The 19,645-nt window shown below is 43.7% G+C and overlaps 1 protein-coding gene across 2 annotated transcripts in view; it reads left to right on the top strand.

Annotated features, from left to right (window-relative positions):
* IQGAP2 (IQ motif containing GTPase activating protein 2) overlaps positions 1-19,645 on the top strand; it is a 1,127,142-nt gene that overhangs the window by 903,303 nt on the left and 204,194 nt on the right. For both annotated transcript variants that reach the window (XM_078675224.1, XM_078675225.1), the window contains one exon: positions 5,204-5,287. In XM_078675224.1, the coding sequence (XP_078531350.1) occupies positions 5,204-5,287 (84 nt within the window). The remainder of the gene's footprint in view (positions 1-5,203; positions 5,288-19,645) is intronic.

Below are 19,645 nucleotides of genomic sequence, written 5' to 3'. Positions count from 1 at the left end.
CCGGTTGTCTCCCATGACGGCCCGAGGAAGACAAGGTCAAATGTCTCCACTCATGCTGCCCAAGTGCATGCTATCCCTCCCTCAGTTGTAACAACCCCTGTGCCCAATTTAGGCCAAAGGAAACACCAGAAGGGAGGGACGGGTCCAACTTCACAACCGGGGGCCGCTTTACACGCCAATACTGGCGGCACAGCGTCAACCCTGAAGGCTATACCCATCGCCATTCCGCCCAAAAACCCTTCTCTAGTGGCTTTTACGCAGAAACCCACACGTAAGTGTCCCCCAGTTAACCTCCCCCCTGAGTGCCACCCGTTTGTTGTCGTTCTTACCAAAGTCCCCCCTATTAGGAGTACCCAGCAGGAAAACCATCAGGCGCTTAAGAATAAGGTCATCCATTGGCTGAAAATCAACAGGCCCCTCCCTCCGGGTGTGGATGGCATAATTCTTGGCGTACGTAGGGTGGGATGGATTGGACACGGGAAAAAACCTTTTGAAGGGGATTGTGTGGTGGTTAATTTCCAAGACGCAAGAGTCGCCCATTTGATATGTTCCCAAGGGCAATCCACGACTGGAACGGGTGTCGATACAGTCGACCTAACATTCTTCTACCCACGGACTTTCACGTCCACTCCTACCAGCCACCTTGGACAACCCCCCCACAACAGTAATTTTGGGGGCCAATTTCTCGTAGAAAACATCGTCCACGGTTACCCTTCCCCGGGAGTCTCCTCACAGCAGTTATACCCAGCTCCAGTGACACAGAATTGGGGTCCCTGGGGTTGCTGACTCTGTGACGCTCCCGGAGGGGCTCTTGTGGTTCTTGGTCCTGCTGCCGAGCCTACAACCCCCCTTAAAATTCGTAGCCCCTCGACTACACCACAAAGCCAGGCTGCTGTTGAGCTAGCACAAGAGCAAGGGGAGACTGGGGCACCTTCTGACCCTCTGGTTAGCCTCCCTGGTGTGGGAGTTGTGGTCATGCCCGACACTGTCGAGGTCCGTAGCATTACGGCTGTGACGGACCCCTCGATTAGGGTCTTCAGCTGGAATGTGGCGGGTCTCGAGAGGAAGCTAGCGCTGCCGGACTGGAACGCGCTAGTGGAACAATACTCCATATGCCTGTTCCAGGAAACCTGGAGTGGGGTGCCCCTGCACAAGGCAGGATATTCCACCCACTTTTTGCCGGCAGTTCATAGTGCAACTGGTAGGGGCCGCCCTTCGGGTGGCCTACTAATTTGGGTGGCTTCAGAACTCAACTGTAGGGTGGTGGAGCGGGATACCAAATGCCCGGATCTCCTCAACATACTGTTGAGAAACTCCCAGGGCCGAGTCATTCTAAACATCTTTAACATTTACGCCCGAGGCACAAAGGGGGGTAGAGAATCCTCAGTAATAGCCTGTCTAGAAGCCCAGCTTCGCTTGTCTCCTTATAGGTCTTGTACCTTGTTGGCGGGCGATTTCAATTGTACCTTTGAGCCCCTGGACCTTGAAATCCTAACTGACCAAGAGGAACACGACAGTAGGTGGGGGATCCCGCTCCTTGAACTCAGTCCCATCAAAAAATGGACAGAAGTGGCCCTCCAGATCAACTCATTAGCTATGGAGTTTGGTCTGAGGGCTGCCAATGGCAGGATTAGGTCCGACAGAGTAGGGGCCCATACCTACAATAGGCCAGGGCATACGTCACGGATTGATTACTTTCTCCTCGACATACACCTGTGGAGCACAGTGGAGGATATGGTGATTATACCATCTGTTGAGAGTGATCACAATCTCCTCTCTCTCACCTTGTCCCACAGGTGGCTAACTAGCACTGCGAGTCGAATTTCTCGTAACCCCGCCCCGGAGCAGTCAGTAGTCGCCAACTGTGGACGGCGACTAAAGTGGGCGAAGTTGGCACTGTCAGAGGAGAAAACTTCTGCCATTAGGCAGCTTCTTGCCTCAGCCCTAGTCAATTTTGACTCCCAAGAGGATGGGTCGAGGGAGGTGGCCCCAAGGTTTTGTACTATAACCCAGGCTATTAGTGACCTCTTTGTAGTTCCAGCTAATACGAATAGAAGGAACCCAAGCTCACGAGCTGGACAGGGCTGGTACAATCAGAAGTGCAGGGAGGCTAAGTCACTTCTCATTGAAGCAGTCAAGTCCAAACTACCGTCCAGGACCAGGGAGGCCAGGAGATACTATGCACTCTGCCAAAAAAACGCTAGGATAGAGTGGGAGGATAATTTCTGGCAGGACCTCCTGGCTGCCAGTCGTGGGAAAGACGCCAAAGGTTTTTGGAACTTGGTGGGCAATAGGAACCGTCCCGATGACACCCTGAGGACCTGTACCATTAATGCCAAGACATGGTTCTCCCATTTCCAAAAACTGTATTCTGCCGCTGAAGGTCCATTAAATGACCCCTTTAACCTCCCGCCCTTCTCCGTAGTCCAAGACCTGGATTTTTTTTCTGTTTTGGATGTTACAAAGCAGATTAAAACCTTGGTACCATTAAAAGCAGCCGGTCCGGATGGCCTACCAGGCGATATCCTCCGAGCTTATCCGGAAGAATGGGGGGCACTAATCTCTGCACTCCTCAACGCAATCGTTGTGGGAGGCGCCGTGCCAGATTCCTGGAGAGGCGCGGAGGTGGTCCCCATTTACAAAAAGGGCAGCCGGGACCTACCTGAGAATTATAGGCCCATAAGCCTAATAGACTCGAGCCAGAAATTGGCGGGGAAAGCCATTTTGGGTAGGATTTCTCAATGGGTGGACGACAACCACATCCTGTCCGATATGCAAGCTGGGTTCCGTTCAGGTACAGGAACTATCGAACAGGTCTTTAGGCTCCTGTTAATATATTGGAAGGTGGTGGAACTGGGCAAAGGCAGTCTCTATTTGGCCTTTATTGACCTAAAGACTGCCTTTGACCTGGTCCCTAGGGAGGAACTCTGGAGGGCGCTTCATGGTCTAGGGATGCCCCTGTATATATTAAACCTCCTCATTAAACTGCACACCAACACCTATGCCCAGGTCAGATGGGGGTTGAACGGGGAAAAAACCGATAAGATCAGGGTCGAGAGGGGAGTTAGGCAGGGTTGTGTACTGGCCCCCACCCTATTCTCCCTCTACATTAACGGAGTGGTAGATCATCTACTCGGCGAACCAGCAGACGCTCCCACTCTGGGAGGCGTAAAAATTCCAACCCTGCTGTTCGCCGATGACACCCTCCTCATCTCTAAAACCCCCCAAGGTCTTCAGACACTTCTGAACCGCTTTCAGGACTTTTGCACCACCAAGGGTCTTGTCATCAACGTGGAAAAAACCAAGTACCTAGTTATGCACCCACCACGCAAACTTGGCCGCCCTCCCATTCTGAACTCCATACCCCTTGAAAGAGTGGCAGAATTTGACTACCTGGGAATTCGACTTAACGATGCGATGAGCTGGACTGCCCACATCAATAAAATGACAATGGCCCACAAAAGGGTGGGGGGGGCCCTCCTTAAGGAGTTCAACAATTCAACAAAACACTGTGTTGCCCCTCTACTAGACATATACAAAGCACGTGCGGTTCCTGCGTCACTCTATGGAGCCGAGCTGTGGGGCCTGGGCAAAGTGGATTTATTGAGCAAGGCCGAAAACAAATTCATTAAAGATCTCCTTGCTATTCCATCGAGTAGCCCGACCATCCCAGTGCTCATGGACACTGGCTGCAAAGCTATAAGGGATCAGGCCCGTCTTCGACCCCTTTTGCTCTGGGCTCGTCTGTGGAGGGTTCCGGAGCTAAAATCTTATGCCAACGGTCTAGCTGAGGTGATGCGCTCCGACGGTTGGCATAGCATCAAATGGCTGAAGGACATTAAACATCTTTTAGGGGACTTAGGCCTGGATTCCTGCTGGCATAGCCACTCCGCTCCCCCGAAGGAGATCTTAAAAAAACTTTTTTGGGAGTGGGTTCGTGAGAAGTGTATCAGTAGCCAGCAGCACTGCAAAACCACCGCAGCTTTTTTGTTGTTAAAAGATGTCGCCACCTACGAGCCGTACATGGACATAATAACAATTGCCATGGATCGGTCCCTGTACATCAAATTTCGGCTAGGAACCCTACCCTTGGCCGACTTCTGCTCCGGGTGGAATAAAACCCAGCCCTCATCACGCTTTTGTGCTCTTTGCCCCGATAAACCAGAGACGGTGCCACACTTTCTTTTCGAATGCCCGGACTATGGTCGCCCCAGATCACGTTGGCTTGGTCCTATCTGCAGAGAACTGGGTACCCGTCAGTATTCTGTTGCCCTCCGGATTCTTTTAACCAACACAGCCCCTCCCATTGTTTGTGCTGTGGCTAAGTTTTTAAAATGGGCTTGGTTGATTAGATATAGAAGACTGTCCATATCAATTTAATCCTCTTTTTAATTAATTTATATTGACCTAATGTGTTTTATTCTCTTATCGAATGCACAGTCTTACTTTTTTTTTCGACATGCTGTTTTTATCTTTTGTACTGCTTTTATGATATATGCATATCGAAATAAAGCTATCAATCAATCAATTAAATATCTGAAAAAGTACTTGTGTAGAATTAATTTATATTATTAAAATTGTTTTTAATTTTATATATTTTTAATTTAGAAGGTATTAAAATACTTTCTCAGAAAATGTTTTACTAATATTTATTTAAAAAAATTAAATTAGATTTAAATTAATTTTTTTTAAAGTCAAAGTAAATGCATTTATTTCACCATTATTTAGCTTGGGTTTCTATATTAAATCTCGGCTTCCCTACCCTTTCTACAGAAACAGTGTGGTTCTGGTTGTCCTGTTACTTCAAAAGATTTATCTAATTCTCTTTTAAATGAAAGTGGTATTTGGCCACTGTTATTCTCCTGCTAGTTTGTACCATCTTAGAAAAAGTGGCATACATCAGATCTTAAACAGGATATTTTTGGTGCTATGTCTATTGCCTCATAATGTAATTATTAACATGCTAGTGATTTCAGAGTGGACACCGGTTTTCTATTATTTAATGGGAGACATTTTATGCAGTGTCGGCAGAACGCTTTCACTAACTGATTTATGCTGTGTCGGCAAAAGGCTTGCACTAACTGATAAAATGTACGTGATTTAATGAACAAGTATATGAGGGCTGGTACTTGTAAATTATAAATGATAAAAATAATGTAGGTGTTATATCAAAGTTTTGATGACTTGTTTATGCTATCCCTAGGCCTCTTGGAAAGGTTACAAGCAAAGGAAGGTCTACACTGAGAGACAGAAGACTCTCCAAGGAAACATTGTCGGCATCATTAAGGTACATGTTTCTGTGGAGTGATTGGGTGTTTTCAATGTTCTTGTTGTTGGTTATCATTCTACAGTTTTTACTGTGTGCTACGTGATCGTGAGACAAACGGTGACGGCACAAGTGACATATGGGCGAAAGACGCAAATTAAACAAAGATGAAAAACAATATATACAAAGTAGCTGGTTCCTCTTTGGTGAATGGGTATTTACAATCAGATTTGGAACCAAAGGGTGTGTTGCGCCATGAGTTGTGCTGTTTTGTAGGTCGACAGCGTTTCGATCCTATTGATTTAGGATCTTCATCAGGACCGGGTGCCGAATGAAGAAGGTGCTGTGGGAAAAAGGAGGGAAAGGTGAGGGGTGGGCAGGGGAGGTGGGTACGCGCAATTAAGGTAGGCGGGGTGGTAAGGTTGGAGGGTTTCATGAAAAGAGGAGGAGGGATGAACTTGGTGAGGCTCTGCAGGAATTTTTAATGAAAAATTCACTCAGAGGGCATCTTAGAGATTGCTTTTATGGCTATATATTGTTGACTCAGGCCTCTATGCCCGGGTGGCGCGGATTCGTTTTGGTCTGGTATGATTCTATTTTCTGTCTCCAGGTGCATTTCTTTTGGTTACCAAAAAAGAAAAAGAAAAAACCAAGGGGAGAACCAGGATGAGAGGTTTTTTTTTCCACAAAAGAACTTCTTTATTCATTGTTTGGTGTAAGCTTTGTTTTAATAGGACCTTCCCCTGCATGGGTTACGTGGATGGGGTCTGGTGGTTCTTCTTCATTTTGTTCCTTATCAGGACAGGAACCCTCATGTGCTTCTTTACGTTCCCAAGTTTTAGTGTACCTTTGAGGTTTCCATACTGCATTCTGTTTGTGTAAAGAACAACAATATCTCAACTGGATTTACTTTGGTAACAGAAACATTCGTATGTGCAAGACATTACAAAAGATCTGAACATAAAAGAGAGATGCGGGATTTCAATTGATTTAGAAGTGTATGTAGCATCATATATTTGGAAACATATTTTCATCAAAACAATTAGGAAACAATTTGAAAAAAGCAGTTTGAAGAAAACAGCACTGGAGGCATATAATGCTTAAGGCAACCCAAGGGGGCTTAGTGTGCGACGTGATCGTGAGACAAACGGTGACGGCACAAGTGACATATGGGCGAAAGACGCAAATTAAACAAAGATGAAAAACAATATATACAAAGTAGCTGGTTCCTCTTTGGTGAATGGGTTTTTACAATCAGATTTGGAACCAAAGGGTGTGTTGCGCCATGAGTTGTGCTGTTTTGTAGGTCGACGGCGTTTCGATCCCATTGATTTAGGATCTTCATCAGGACCGGGTTGCCGAATGAAGAAGGTGCTGTGGGAAAAAGGAGGGAAAGGTGGGCAGGGGAGGTGGGTACGCGCAATTAAGGTAGGCGGGGGTGGTAAGGTTGGAGGGTTTCAGGAAAAGGGGAGGAGGGATGAACTTGGTGAGGCTCTGCAGGAATTTTTAATGAAAGATTCACTCAGAGGGCATCTTAGAGATACCCCCTGAAAAACGAATAGCCTCTGGTGGGTTCCCTTACTGGTACACACCACCCTGCCACCACAAGACCTGTTTCTGGACCCTTGGGTGGGAGCCTTTGCTCCCTGAGCCCAGAAATAAGGCCTTTTCTGGGCGGAGGTGGTCACACCTCTCCCAGGGCAGGAAAAGGCATCTGCGGCAGGGGAGCTTCCAAGGCCTTGCTGCCTTTGGAACGTGACCCCCAGCTTCTCCTGCTATCAGGAGCAGGCCACCCTTCCTGTCTCACCTCCTTTTCGGCAGGAAGACAGGCAGGAAAAATTAGCACAGCTCAGAAATTGTGCCATGGGTAAGCCCGGGCCTGGGCCAGGCCCATCCTGCACCCACCCGTGCCAGGAAGAGCCAGGGTGGGGCCACATCCATTGGCTCTGGAACTAGTTGATCATGGTGCTTGTCTGGATTGGTGCACACCACCATTCAGGTACTGTTGGTATTCTACTTTTCTAGGCGTCATGACAATCCACATTCTCTTTTATGGCGTCTCTTGCCTTCTTGCCCACCCCTGAGGGGTGGGATTTTGTCCCCTAGTAAGAACTGCATCTGCTTATTTTTGCATCGATCTGCTGTGTTTCAGTGGGGGGGACAATTTGGCACCTTGTGGTGAGTCCTGATACTCTAGCAACCTCTGAGAACTAAGCACTAATAACAGGGGCCCCTGAGGGAGGATGGGCCCCGGTTACTAGTGCGTGTTTGATTTGTCTCGGTTGAAATTCATGGACTTGCTACTCTTGGTTTACTGACTGTGCCTGGAAAGCAGAGATACTTATATTATAAGGGCCTCAAAAGTATTGACTGGCTGAAATCATCTATATTTGGCCACCAGCATAAGGTGGGGCATACTTACTAGGAGACAGTTGCTTAGAGGGAGGGGTTTTTCTTTGCCTGAGTGCCTGTACAGCGCATCTCTTCTGTGCTGTTCTTCACGCAGACAAGCTCATCATTCTACTGTCATGGAACATTGAGGGATAAGAGTACAGCTATATGACCCCAAAATGATTCATTCATCGAAATCCACCATATTATACTTTTGCAAGAAACCTGGGCGACTGGATCAATATATAGAACAGGATGTATTTCCTTCTCATCGAATGCTACACCCTCTAAGGCAGGTAGAGCTTCTGGTGGTTTGCTTATTTGGTTAAAAATGAATGTGTTCAACTGCGCCAAGAATATTTTTACCCACTGCAAAGACATTCTGGACATTATAATTACCTGTGGCAGTCCACTCAAGATCAGACAGATTGTCATTATTATTGTTTAATCAGACAGATTGTCATTATTATTGTTTATATCCCCTGTTTGCCAGATAATTCCCAAATTGGCCGCATAGACCAACTGTTCCTAATGCTTGATCAACTACCCCCTTCCTGTCATAAAAAAGTTGCTGGTGACTGTAATACAACAATCAACTTTGGGGAAACCTTAGCTCTCTCTAACTAGTGAAGGGAACGAGGCAAGTGGTGTGCCTTCTCGAACAGCTGTCCCTCGGCATAAGCAAACAAGGGTAACTGAGCAAATTACTAATATCCTGGTAACACATAGGCTCAGGGCATTAAATGGCCGCACAATCTGATACCTCCTGAAAACCCACTTTCAGAAAATACCTGTATTCCAGCAATAATAATTACAAATTTCTTGACATCTGGATTTTGGCCTGTGTGCTTGAATGACATGGGGTGGTGTCAAGAGCAACCACAAAGCCTTTTGTGCTCCGTTTCAATCTGTTCTTTTCACAAATATCTCAATTAAAAGCGAAATGCCAGTAAATTCTATCACTTTAACCAACAATCGCCAGAATGTAAATTGAGCTAGGATTTCCAACAATGACACGGTCCTAAGCACTAGAGTTTTTATACAATTATTGAGCCCCCTTGAATTAATGGACAAACATTTGAAAGGTTTTGTTAGCCTTCACTGTGAGCTATAGGCCAAATTGAAACAACATTTCACCAAAGAATGACGGAGGGGCCATTCCTCTGGCACTCAACTAAGCTGGTTAACCCAAATGTGAAGAGCAGCCAAAGAAAAACTTCCTAAAGCCCTAAAGAATGGGGATCATGGAGTGGTAAAGGGGGCAAGGAAATCATACAAGGCTACCTAACAAACCTTCAGCTCAGTGGGGCGATCTTACCCACTCCCTTCACAATAAAAACACAAGAGCGTTCTGGAACATCATGGCGAATGGAATTCACTTCTTAGATAGCCATCCAGATGCTGTCGTTAAACCAGAACTATTGCTGCCTCATTTCTCCGAGCTCTATAAGGAGCGGGTAATAGCCTCTCCATTTCCTGATAGTGAAACAAAAACTGCTCAGGTAGTACCCATTAATGGAAAAGATAAAGAGATTTATTCAGTGTTCTCTTTGGTGGAAACTGAACAGGCCTTACGCCAGATAAAAAGGGAAAAAGCTCCTGGCCAGTCTGCATTCCAGGGGACGTTTACCAGTCTAAACTGACTGTCTGGCATCCACATGTAAACATTCTCAGTAATGAAATTCTAAGGGATGTAGATATCCCTCCCCTCTTGGTGGGGAGCAATCATTGTTCCTATCTTCGAAAAGGGGGCCCTGGTTCTTCCATTTAACTCATAAAATCTTCTGCAGGCAATCCTTTCAAGACTCCTGCATTGGATTTCTGACCCTCTAATTCTTTCAGATTTCTAAGGCAGGTGTCAGGGGCAGGGGCAGCACGCTGGACCAGGGGTTCAGCTTCAAGACAATATGTTGGAGATATGTCAACAAGAAGCGGGATCAGCTATACGTGGCCTTGTTGGAGTTGAAGGTTGCTTTTGACCTTGTCCCTAGGGAAAGCCTCTGGAGGGTCCTACAGTACTACGGCATACCAGGTGAATTACTGAGAATCTTAGTCTTCATTTATAAACTTATGTACAGGTAAGGTGCCACCATGACTAAGATCTTACATCAAGAATTCCAATCAAGTGTGGCCTAAGGCAAGGGGGCATTCTAGCCCCTGCGTTGTTTAGTTCATCTATTAACAATGTAGTGGATTGTCTTGCCAATTGCTACCTTGACGCCCTGAAATCTGCAAGCATTAGTACATATGTTTGCTGATGATACGTTTCTACTTTCTAGAACTCACACGGGTCTGCAGGTCCTCTTGCATAAGTTTGCCTTCTTCTGTGTGGCCTGAGGGCTGGAGATAAACAACTCAAAATCCAAATTCAGGTTGATTAGACCTCATCGTTCTGTTAGGGGCAAGATCTTTGTTGAGGGTCCTCCCATACAACTAGTAAAAAGCTTTGACTATCTGGGCATCAGATTGGCTCAAAATTGGCTATTTTGGCCCACAGGTTGAGAAAAGCAAATCTCTTCTGCAACCCCGGGTGGCCGTTATCCTAAAGAAGTTGAAGGCTACCTCGTGAGATGCGATTTCACCAGTACTTGAAGTATATAGGACCACCGACCTGGCTGGGGCTAGTTATGGGCCAGAGCTACGGGGTAGCACTGATTCCTCCCACTCGTGCACATGGAAAATTCGTTTATCAGATCTATGTTTGATCTGCCCCCAAGCACCACTTTGGTCCCCATTCGCTTCCACATAGCATGGAATAAGGTGGAAGTATTGGCTAAGAATTTGGTCAATACCTGATTTAGTTCCCTAGTCTTACACCTTATCAGAGCTCATTGAGCTAGATAGAAGGGCTTGTACCCCATGGCTTAGAATGATCACATTTCTTTGCACCTTCATTAAATTTTAAGAAATTTGACACACTCTGCCAGTAATGGGGAAAGAGACAGTGACTAGAGTGAAGAAAAGCTTTTGGGAGTGCACGCTAGTTAAACTCTGGACCGACCAAAAGGAGGAGGGCCTTTATGTAAAATTTCTCTAGCATAATTGTACCCCCAGATTTGAGCTCCACTTAGATAGGATTAGTCCTAGTTATGCTAGAAATCTATACATTAGCTTCCTATTTAAATCAAAATGGAACAAGGCTTCAAACTCATCCTCCGACTGTCCTTTTTGCTCGACGATTTTGAAGTTAAAGGATCATTTCTTGTTTTTCTGCCCAGGATACTTGGCCCCAAGAAAAAGGTGGAGTGCCCCTAATTGTAGGTTACGAGACATAACTCACTACTGGGAGGCTGCCAGAATCAAGACGTGTGACACCACAGAACAACTTGTATTTGCCACCTCTAGATGTTTACTGTGGGCCAGGCGAATGAGATCAGGGAAACTTGATCAATCTTCTGACAACCCCTCCTAAGGTTCCTTCTATCTGCATCAGTGACACACTTCTTCATTTAGCTTGTGCACCTTTGGGGTTTTCCAAAGGGCGTAAAACAAAATGTGTGCTTGTTTTAACTTTTGCTCTGATTTGTTATCTGTGCTACGTAGATATACCCATTTTATACAGGTACTATGACAAGAGGCCATAATCTACCTTGCTAGTTCCTAGCCCAATGTATATCTATTAATTACTGATAGACAATTTCAGTTTTATGATTGTTGCACATGCACTTTAAGGTTTTAATTGTCTCAAATTGGTAGCAAGAGGCAGGCGGACGCACTCTAACTGTAAACTATTTTGCAAATAACTTTGATATATTGTCAGAATAGTTGGCATGTGTTTAAAGCATTTTTTAAAGATTATATTGTTTTATGTCTTGCTTTTATGGTTTCTTTTAACCTAAATAAAATTGATAATGATGATTACCCAACTATATACACTTTAAGCATGTTGCATTCTTTGCGGTACAGGTGTGATCATTAGTTCAATTATTCATACAACTGCATCTGATGCATTGATTCTACATCATCTCTCTGTACTTTTCCTTGTCTTTACCAACACCTTTACCTCCATTTCTACAAACATGTGTATCTGCATTAGGCTTCTACTTACTGCATTAATCTGATCACATTTGTCTTCACTCTCTTTGGATGATTCATCATAGTTATAATTGATTGACTTATTATCATTCATGACCCTTACACGCTTAGATGTCAATCAGTCCACTCTAGCACTATCTAATACCTCCAATTATGTTGGATTTCTGGCACTACACAACTATTTCTAAATAGCCTTGTTAAATATGTGCATCACCATTTGATAACAAATGTACTCATCAAGGTAATCTGTGAATGTACAATTCACCATAAAAATCTCAACCCTGTCACAAATTAATCTATTGATTCATCCACATTTTGGACTTGTGACAATAATCTGTAAGATTCTAGAGTGACATTGTTTTTTTTCCAAATATAAATCCAACTGCTCTAATGATTTGAAATATAATGACAAATGATTGCCTCCTTGTATCTGAATATCAGGAACAGTGCAATAAATGATTAAACCTTCCTTACGAATGTAATAACATTGCTTTTTTTCTTTCATCGCATAACCTTTCATTGCCTACCGCCATCATATAAATCTTAAAACCATCTTTACATTCCTCCTACGGAGTAATATGGTCACCAGCACACAATAAAAAGAAAGGTGGAAAGGAAAAATTGTGACTTTGTGTAAACATTTACAAATTCAAATAGAATTTAAAACAAATAATTAAAATAAGAAAAATAGTCACTATCGTCTCTCTCTGTGTTCTTAAATTACAATTTGAAACAAAAAACTAAATCTGCCTGTAAATATCCTTCAGATGCCGCCCCTGCTGACTCTCTATTTGTAATGATGCAATATGGTGGGAAGATAGTGCGTGCACGTTAAGCAATACATAGTCAAAACTGGTAAGATGCCCAAGTTAAAATGCTGTTGCTGTTATCCAGTATACATGACATCCTACATTACAGGTCCACCACAGCCCATTCCAAAATGGCGTAGTATAACTGGAAAACATACAGCATCTCACGTGACGTTCCATGTGATGAACGGTACTGTACAGATGCCCAAATAATGCCAAAGTTAAAATGCATGTGATGCACAGTACCGTACAGATGCCAAAATAATGCTAAAAGTTAAATGCGCTACCATTACCAGTGCTCCGCAGACCAGTCCAATATGGAAATGGTGATGTGCCTCTGTGCCTCTGTACTTCGTGCACCTAGAATGCACAATTGCAAAGTGGGCCCAATCCAAAATGGCATGTCTGTGCTACAGCTTTCCAGGTGTAGCACATGTCACAGTGCTACATGAGGGGCAAAATAGCTCAAAGCATGGAGAAAGATAACCAGCCACCTTCCGCGACAGCTTCCCATTCACTCTCACTGCCAAGTAATCTACTAAATCAGACTGCTCGATGCAATGAAAGCCGCTTTGGGATAGCGATTCAATACACACTGCATCCTCCAAATTGCATGGTTCTGTGGTCTGGGAGTCAACTTGTCACCACATTGTTGTAGTCCATTCAGGGATATGGCGACAACGGAGAGTAAGTAGGATTACTTGAGTCTTTATTCAGCCACTCCCTTGTGTAGCCCTCCGTGGAGAGATCCTGACATTAACTGTCCCCTGTAATCAAATCCCAACCATTCTAACTTCTACCTTCCATGCCAGGTAATACCATTCCACTGACAATATAGAACATAACACCACAGATGTGCACATACACATACAGTGTGACTTTGTGATAGAGTGTGGAACCAGCCAGGAACACACAGTAACTTTCCTCAACAAAGTGAACGCCTTGCCATCGTAGAAGAGTGGGAAAGGATCAGCATCTCACATAGCAGGCAGTTGCTCAAATCGAAATATAAGTTGATTTCACTGACTCCATGATTCCTTTATCACACAACTTTTTCAGCTCCTTAGTGACAGCCTCCTGTAAACGTATATGAACACCCCCACCTTGCTTTGTATTCGGTTCTCTCTTCTTTTGAAAAAAACAAACACTCATTTATCTCAGGTAGTACCTCACTAATCTGCAAAATATGCTCTTTAGTATTCACATGCAAACCAATTCTAAGGCCCCTTTGCCGCTGCTACCAAGGGATACAACCTTCACCCTAACACTGAACATGTCTTGAGAGACACACCCCATTTGTCAGCTGAAACACATTCTGAAACCTTCACCTGACGCCTCCCATACCTCCTCATTATTTTTGCAGTCTCATGAACAACCTTTCCCTCCCCATACATTGATTATTGCTCAGAGCTTCTGAGTCCACAAACCTACCAGCCGAGTGACTATTCACCATCGCTTTACTGTAGGAGGAGTTACTCTGCCCATTGAACCATTAACACATTGTTACCCACAGCTTCTGCGGCTTATGTTTTTGTCAATTCTGTCACAACCCTAGCAGTCTTTCTCATGCATTGTGTTCTGCATATGTCAAGTAAGATCGCTTCTTCGTCTCTGCTGTTCAAGGGCACAAGAACACCCAAGTGGAAGATCAAACTATTTAAGATACAAGGAGTGCACCCTAGCAAGGGGGAGGTTGGTGCACAGCTCCTCTGGAACAGTGACCTACCAGTTGCCTTCCATGGGTGCAGACACTTAAATAACATCGCACACAGTACCAGTGTTAGCTGATTTCATGTTGTGAAGTTGGGGGTTTTGCAGTGCCATCACTCAGATAAACTTTCATGATTCAGTAATCTGCACATCCTTAACGGGTCTTCATCTTGGGTGGTGGAAACTGCAAGTGCATAGTCTGGGCATTAGCTTGCAGTTATGCTCCATGATCAATGTAGTGAGTCTTCACAGCTTCACCATCATTTGGACGTAAAATGAATGATAATCACCTACTTAAAACATGCGCTTATATTTCAGGACTCGTATTCACTATTTTGTCATTTATATTTATAGAAAAGGGAAAGTCCTTTATTTAACACACTGATTAGATGAATGTGTGTGTTACTCGCCCTGATATCTGATATTAAATAATGATGTAATTGTATTTTGGAAAAGACAATATCCTATATCCAACATTCAAACGTATGTTTCTGAATATTTGCCATACTGCTAGCTAGCAGAACAATTTTCAACTTCATTAGACATTATATCTGCTCTCTGGGTGGCTTTGAAAAACATTATTCTAACTTTGTTATGAAATGTGTACGTTCATGACTTCCGAATGTGTGCTGACAATTTGGAACTTCCGTTGTGATTTTTATAGCTTCAGATTTATTTATTTTTTTCCGTAGTTTTATATAGCGCGAACTAGAACCGAACCGAATCAGTTATCAGAGCGCTTTACATAGCACCAGTTACGTTACATGAGGACACATTTTCATTTTTTAGGCACGGGGAGATTAAGTGATTTGCCCAGAATCACAGGGGTTTTTTGGCGTCGTTACCGAGACTCGAACCAAGGTCCGAGGTCGAGCGCCTTAGCCGTTACTTCTCTGACTTTAAAGTAGAGAAGTAATAGCTGGAATTGTCTAGGAAAAAAAGAACGACATAGACGTTTTTTTCTAAACACTAAAGCTGTGAGGTAGGTAAATGAAGGCACAATTCCAGGATATGCTGATTTAATGATATTTTTTAAAGACACTGTCTTTCTCTGATGCTGCTTCTGATGGACGCCATTCCCCAGCATGCTGACCATACGCTAAGGTATTTGAGACAACCTTCTCTCCAATGTCCATATCCTGTGTTTCCAGAAGACTGGAACTGGTGTCCAGTGTCCCGGGGAGCTTCTACAGTCGCATAACTTCCAATGTTTGTCTTAAACTGTGTGAAACTTTGACATCTTCCTTGAAACCCATCCTCTTCATTGCACCAGCACTATTTCCTTCCGTGATGGTCTTCTCTTGAGCTATGTATTCTCTCTGGCAGAATATCACCGGGATTGACATGGGCGGACCAGCCGTCCCAACATTACTATGATTGAGCACTTTGCTGTTTGGGCACGGGATATATTCATATATGCCTATAGAGCTAGCCATTTTACCTGTGGAACTGAGGGCTGCAGCATTGTATCGCCTTTTTGAGTCTGAGCATGAAGCGTTCCACCGTTCAATTAGCTTGAGGCCATTATGTAGTCATTCTTTTCTGCTGATTTCTATGCCATGTAAAAGTCTTCAAATTTGTGACCACTGAAAGACAATTGTTAAATTGCATAATGCTTTGAATTTCTCGTGCTAAGATAATGGCATCTAGTATGGGAATCTTTCATTGCTCTGGTCGGTAATTTCGCCGTGACGATTGATATTTGTCTCTAGTGGTCAAGGTGTAAAGAAGTGATGGTAGTTATTTCCAATGGACCTCTTGATTACTAACTTCTGCTGTGGGTCTAGTTTGGAGTCAGATCTGTTGCACGGACAGGAATGACATTCTCCAAGCCTGTCCTCTTCCAAGTCCTCTAGATGTGGGACCCACATCTTCCATAATGTCTTCAGTTGACACCACGGCCAGAGCAGCCCAATGAAGCATGCCTGTATTTGTAGTTAGCTAGATGTTTTTCCTTTCTAGGTTTGTGTATAATGACACCATATACTGCTTGAATATCATCCTTTAATGTGGAAATCTTGAGTTTGGGTTCCCACAAATAGTGAAAAATGTGTGTACATCTCTTATTAGCGTTGAATATAAGAACATTTGCCCATAGAGGAAAACTGTGGTATTCCAGTGCATGAGCGTGTCCTGTGTTTGTTAAACTCCTGCCAGCACATGAGATGGGTAATCTGTACCCGCATGGTGTGGAGCTGAGATAACCACTGGTCCATTTAGGCTAACGTTCATCATAACCTTTGTGTATCCTCTTTAATGGAGCAGACACACTGACTGCCATTTTGAAGGAATTTCCTTTAACAACTGACCTCTTAAGTCTGCTGTTCTTTGATCCTGGGTTTGATGGACCTCCGTGCATGGTCATTCCATACGAGACTGAATTCTTGTAGTCCTTTCATGCTTTTTAGAGGTTTGCATCATGTTTTTCGCACGTGTTACAAAAAACTGTTTTTCATCACTGAACTCTTTAATAATGAGACGAAATGCACATTGAATTGTCTCTTCAGATATTTCAGCAGACGCCCCCACTGCTTAATTGCTTATATCAAAAATACTCCATTTGTGTCGTTAATGTAAGTACGTACGGATTATGTTCAAGCGGCTTTAGTTGTCCATATCCAGCGATGACTGAAGAAGCATTAATGTTGTTGATGTGTAGCCTTTTGTTGTTTTCACGTTTTATGTTTTTATTTTAATTGACGTAGGTCAGCACAGACTTAGATAGTTCAAATCAAGATGATTGGTGAACACAATGTATCACCTTCAACACTATAAGGATATTAAGTCTTGGTTGTTCATTCAGTTCATCCTTCTGTCTTCTGCAGGTACAACATCAGTTTCCGGTCACTCTGAACCCTATAAAGAATGGACTATTTTATCTGAAGCCATTATTGTAAAATTCTCTTTTTTCCAAGACCATGGTATAACCTTGTGAATTGGCTGGCATGCCAAGATGCTGCTATGTAACCCATAGATAATATGTACTAATCCAATTTATTCAAATATAACTAAAGCCGGTATCTTGCGTTTCAGCACATGTATGAGTATATGTTGTCCAAACATCCTAGTATTGTACCACTTTCTTAAGGCAAACAATGCACTTCAATGGCATGGCAGCTGCAAAGGGTTTAGACTCCTGCAATCTCTTGCATGGATAGACTGTTCCTTTTCTGTTGTTTTCAACCAGACTTCTGATATTCAACAACCGTCTGGGATGGAACAGGCTTTGTTGTTCCCGCCTTCCGAGCTATGACTTGGCACATTTTTACAGTGTCCTCTTCCAGCTGGTGGATGCATACACCTCCCTTGGAGTTAACTGGCATTGCACTCAGTCTCACATCCGTTCCATTGAGGTATTTCAATAGGAGTTTACCTTCGAACATGCATCTAGTTGTACTGATGGATATGTCTTTATGATTAATGGTTGTACCAAAATGACCTTTACAGATCCGTGAGTTTATCCTCAGGTTATGCCGAAATTTTGTAGGAAGCTGCAGGATTTCATGTTTTCCTCTCTTTCAACAATTTCGTGTGTGCTGTATTATTGGCATGATCTTGTTTGACACCGCTGACAAGTCATAGAATACTATTTTATGTAATGCATGAAAATAGTTTTTTTTGTCATAACAAATGTTTCTACTCACGGGAGCTACCTCACAGTTGCATCTTACGCTTTTGCCCCATAGTACTTTTCAGAACATTCAGATCAGCCATACACATGCAGTGGCAACAACTGACATCCTACGATTTTATTTTTATTTTTCGGTCTGACCTTGTTTTTCACCCGAATGATCTCAACATCGGTGAACCCGCTACAGGTCCTCCATGTTCTTTTGCTATGTTACATATGCTGTATGAAAGCTGTGTGTTCTGTTCATATGAGGTCACAACGCATAATGGAGGTTCCTGAATTAAGGCCAATGCCATTTCTGCTTCACTTCCATTGGAGCAATCCTTAGGGGCCTGAGATGGAGAGACCACTTAGAAGCTAGAATGGAGGTTGGGCAGCAGCGCACATTGACCAGCAACTCCAGATGGATGAAACCAGCTTCTCTGCCAATGCAGATCAAGGCCATTTTCTGTCCTCCAGCAGAGCGACCCCAATTAGGATGTCTGCCCTCTGTCTCCTCAGTCCACATGCCAGTGATCATTTGCTACTCCACCTCCCTCTAGGGTAAAAAGTCCAGTAAAGATACTCCTGGCTGTAGCTGGGAGAGAAGAATGTGAAATGAGTACACCTGTTTATTACCCCTAGCTGCCTTTCGTTTAGGATAAGTACTAACCGTACCTTTTGAAGTGTCTTATTTTAAGTAGCCTCCATTTTTCTACTTCATATAAAAAGAGTTATTTTTAAATGAAAAGTTATGAGTGGACAATGGGGTTTATGTTATGCTATTCCTGTGTCATGCTGTGGCTGCATTCATGACCTTCCACCATCTCTTAAGGGTAAGCTTTGACTACTTGTTCCAGCTGCCACTGCAGAGCCAGGATTACAAACTGACTACTTGTCAGTCCAACTGGAGAACAATACCACCCAAACCCACAGGACACAAATGCAAATAGATATAACGTGCATCACTCTGTAACTGTGGGCTGCCACAGGATCTGGAACAAGCATTTGCAATGCAATAGGTCTCGCCTTTACAAGAGTTTGAGCTATTGGCATTGTAAATGACATTGCCTTTTATTTATGTGTATTGAAAACCCGCAAGTGGTGCGTAAACATGCACTTTGTATTTATAGTCCTTGCTTACGAGAAGCAAGGCTGGCAGTAAAAGAGGCCCAGTTACTGCCAGCCTTCCTTCTCGTAAGCAACGACTATAAGTACAAAGTGCGAGTTTACCACCGCTTGCAGGTTTTAAAAACACATAAATAAACAGCATTGTCATTTACAATGCCAATAGCTCAAACTCTCGTAAATGTGAAACCGATAGCATTGCAAATGCTTGTTGAGTTCTGAGAAGGAGGTGGCAGCAGCCATAGGAAGGCAGGGACGGTGATGCCAGGCCATGCGTTTCAAAAGCAGGAGGGAGGAGGAGGCAGCTGCAGCCAAAACAGACCTTGGTCTTTGAATGCCCAGTAAATATGGCAAGATAAGAGCAGGATTGACAGCCCTTTGACAACAGAGCTCCGTAAACCATGAGTTCATGGATAAGGAAGGTGCACTCAAAAAAGTCATTCAAATAGACAGGTATGATCCGTCAATCTTCTTTATTCAAAGTGTTGTTTAAAACTGGCAAACAGCCAACGCGTTTCATTCCTTGATGCCAAAGGAACTTCATCAGGGCTTAAGAGTAAAGTGAAGATTAGGTACTATGACAACCAATATTTGGTATCCGTATCGTCCGGGTAATAAAGTCACATGAAGATGGAATAATATCCAATAATATCCAATCAGGCTTCAACTCTTCGGGATATTAAAATTTGTTATATA

This window comes from Lissotriton helveticus, chromosome 2_1, assembly GCF_964261635.1.
Source record: "Lissotriton helveticus chromosome 2_1, aLisHel1.1, whole genome shotgun sequence".
NCBI classification, from domain to species: Eukaryota; Metazoa; Chordata; class Amphibia; order Caudata; family Salamandridae; genus Lissotriton; species Lissotriton helveticus.
The sequence above is the reverse complement of the archived record's forward strand: the minus strand, read 5'-3'. Positions and strand labels throughout refer to the sequence as shown.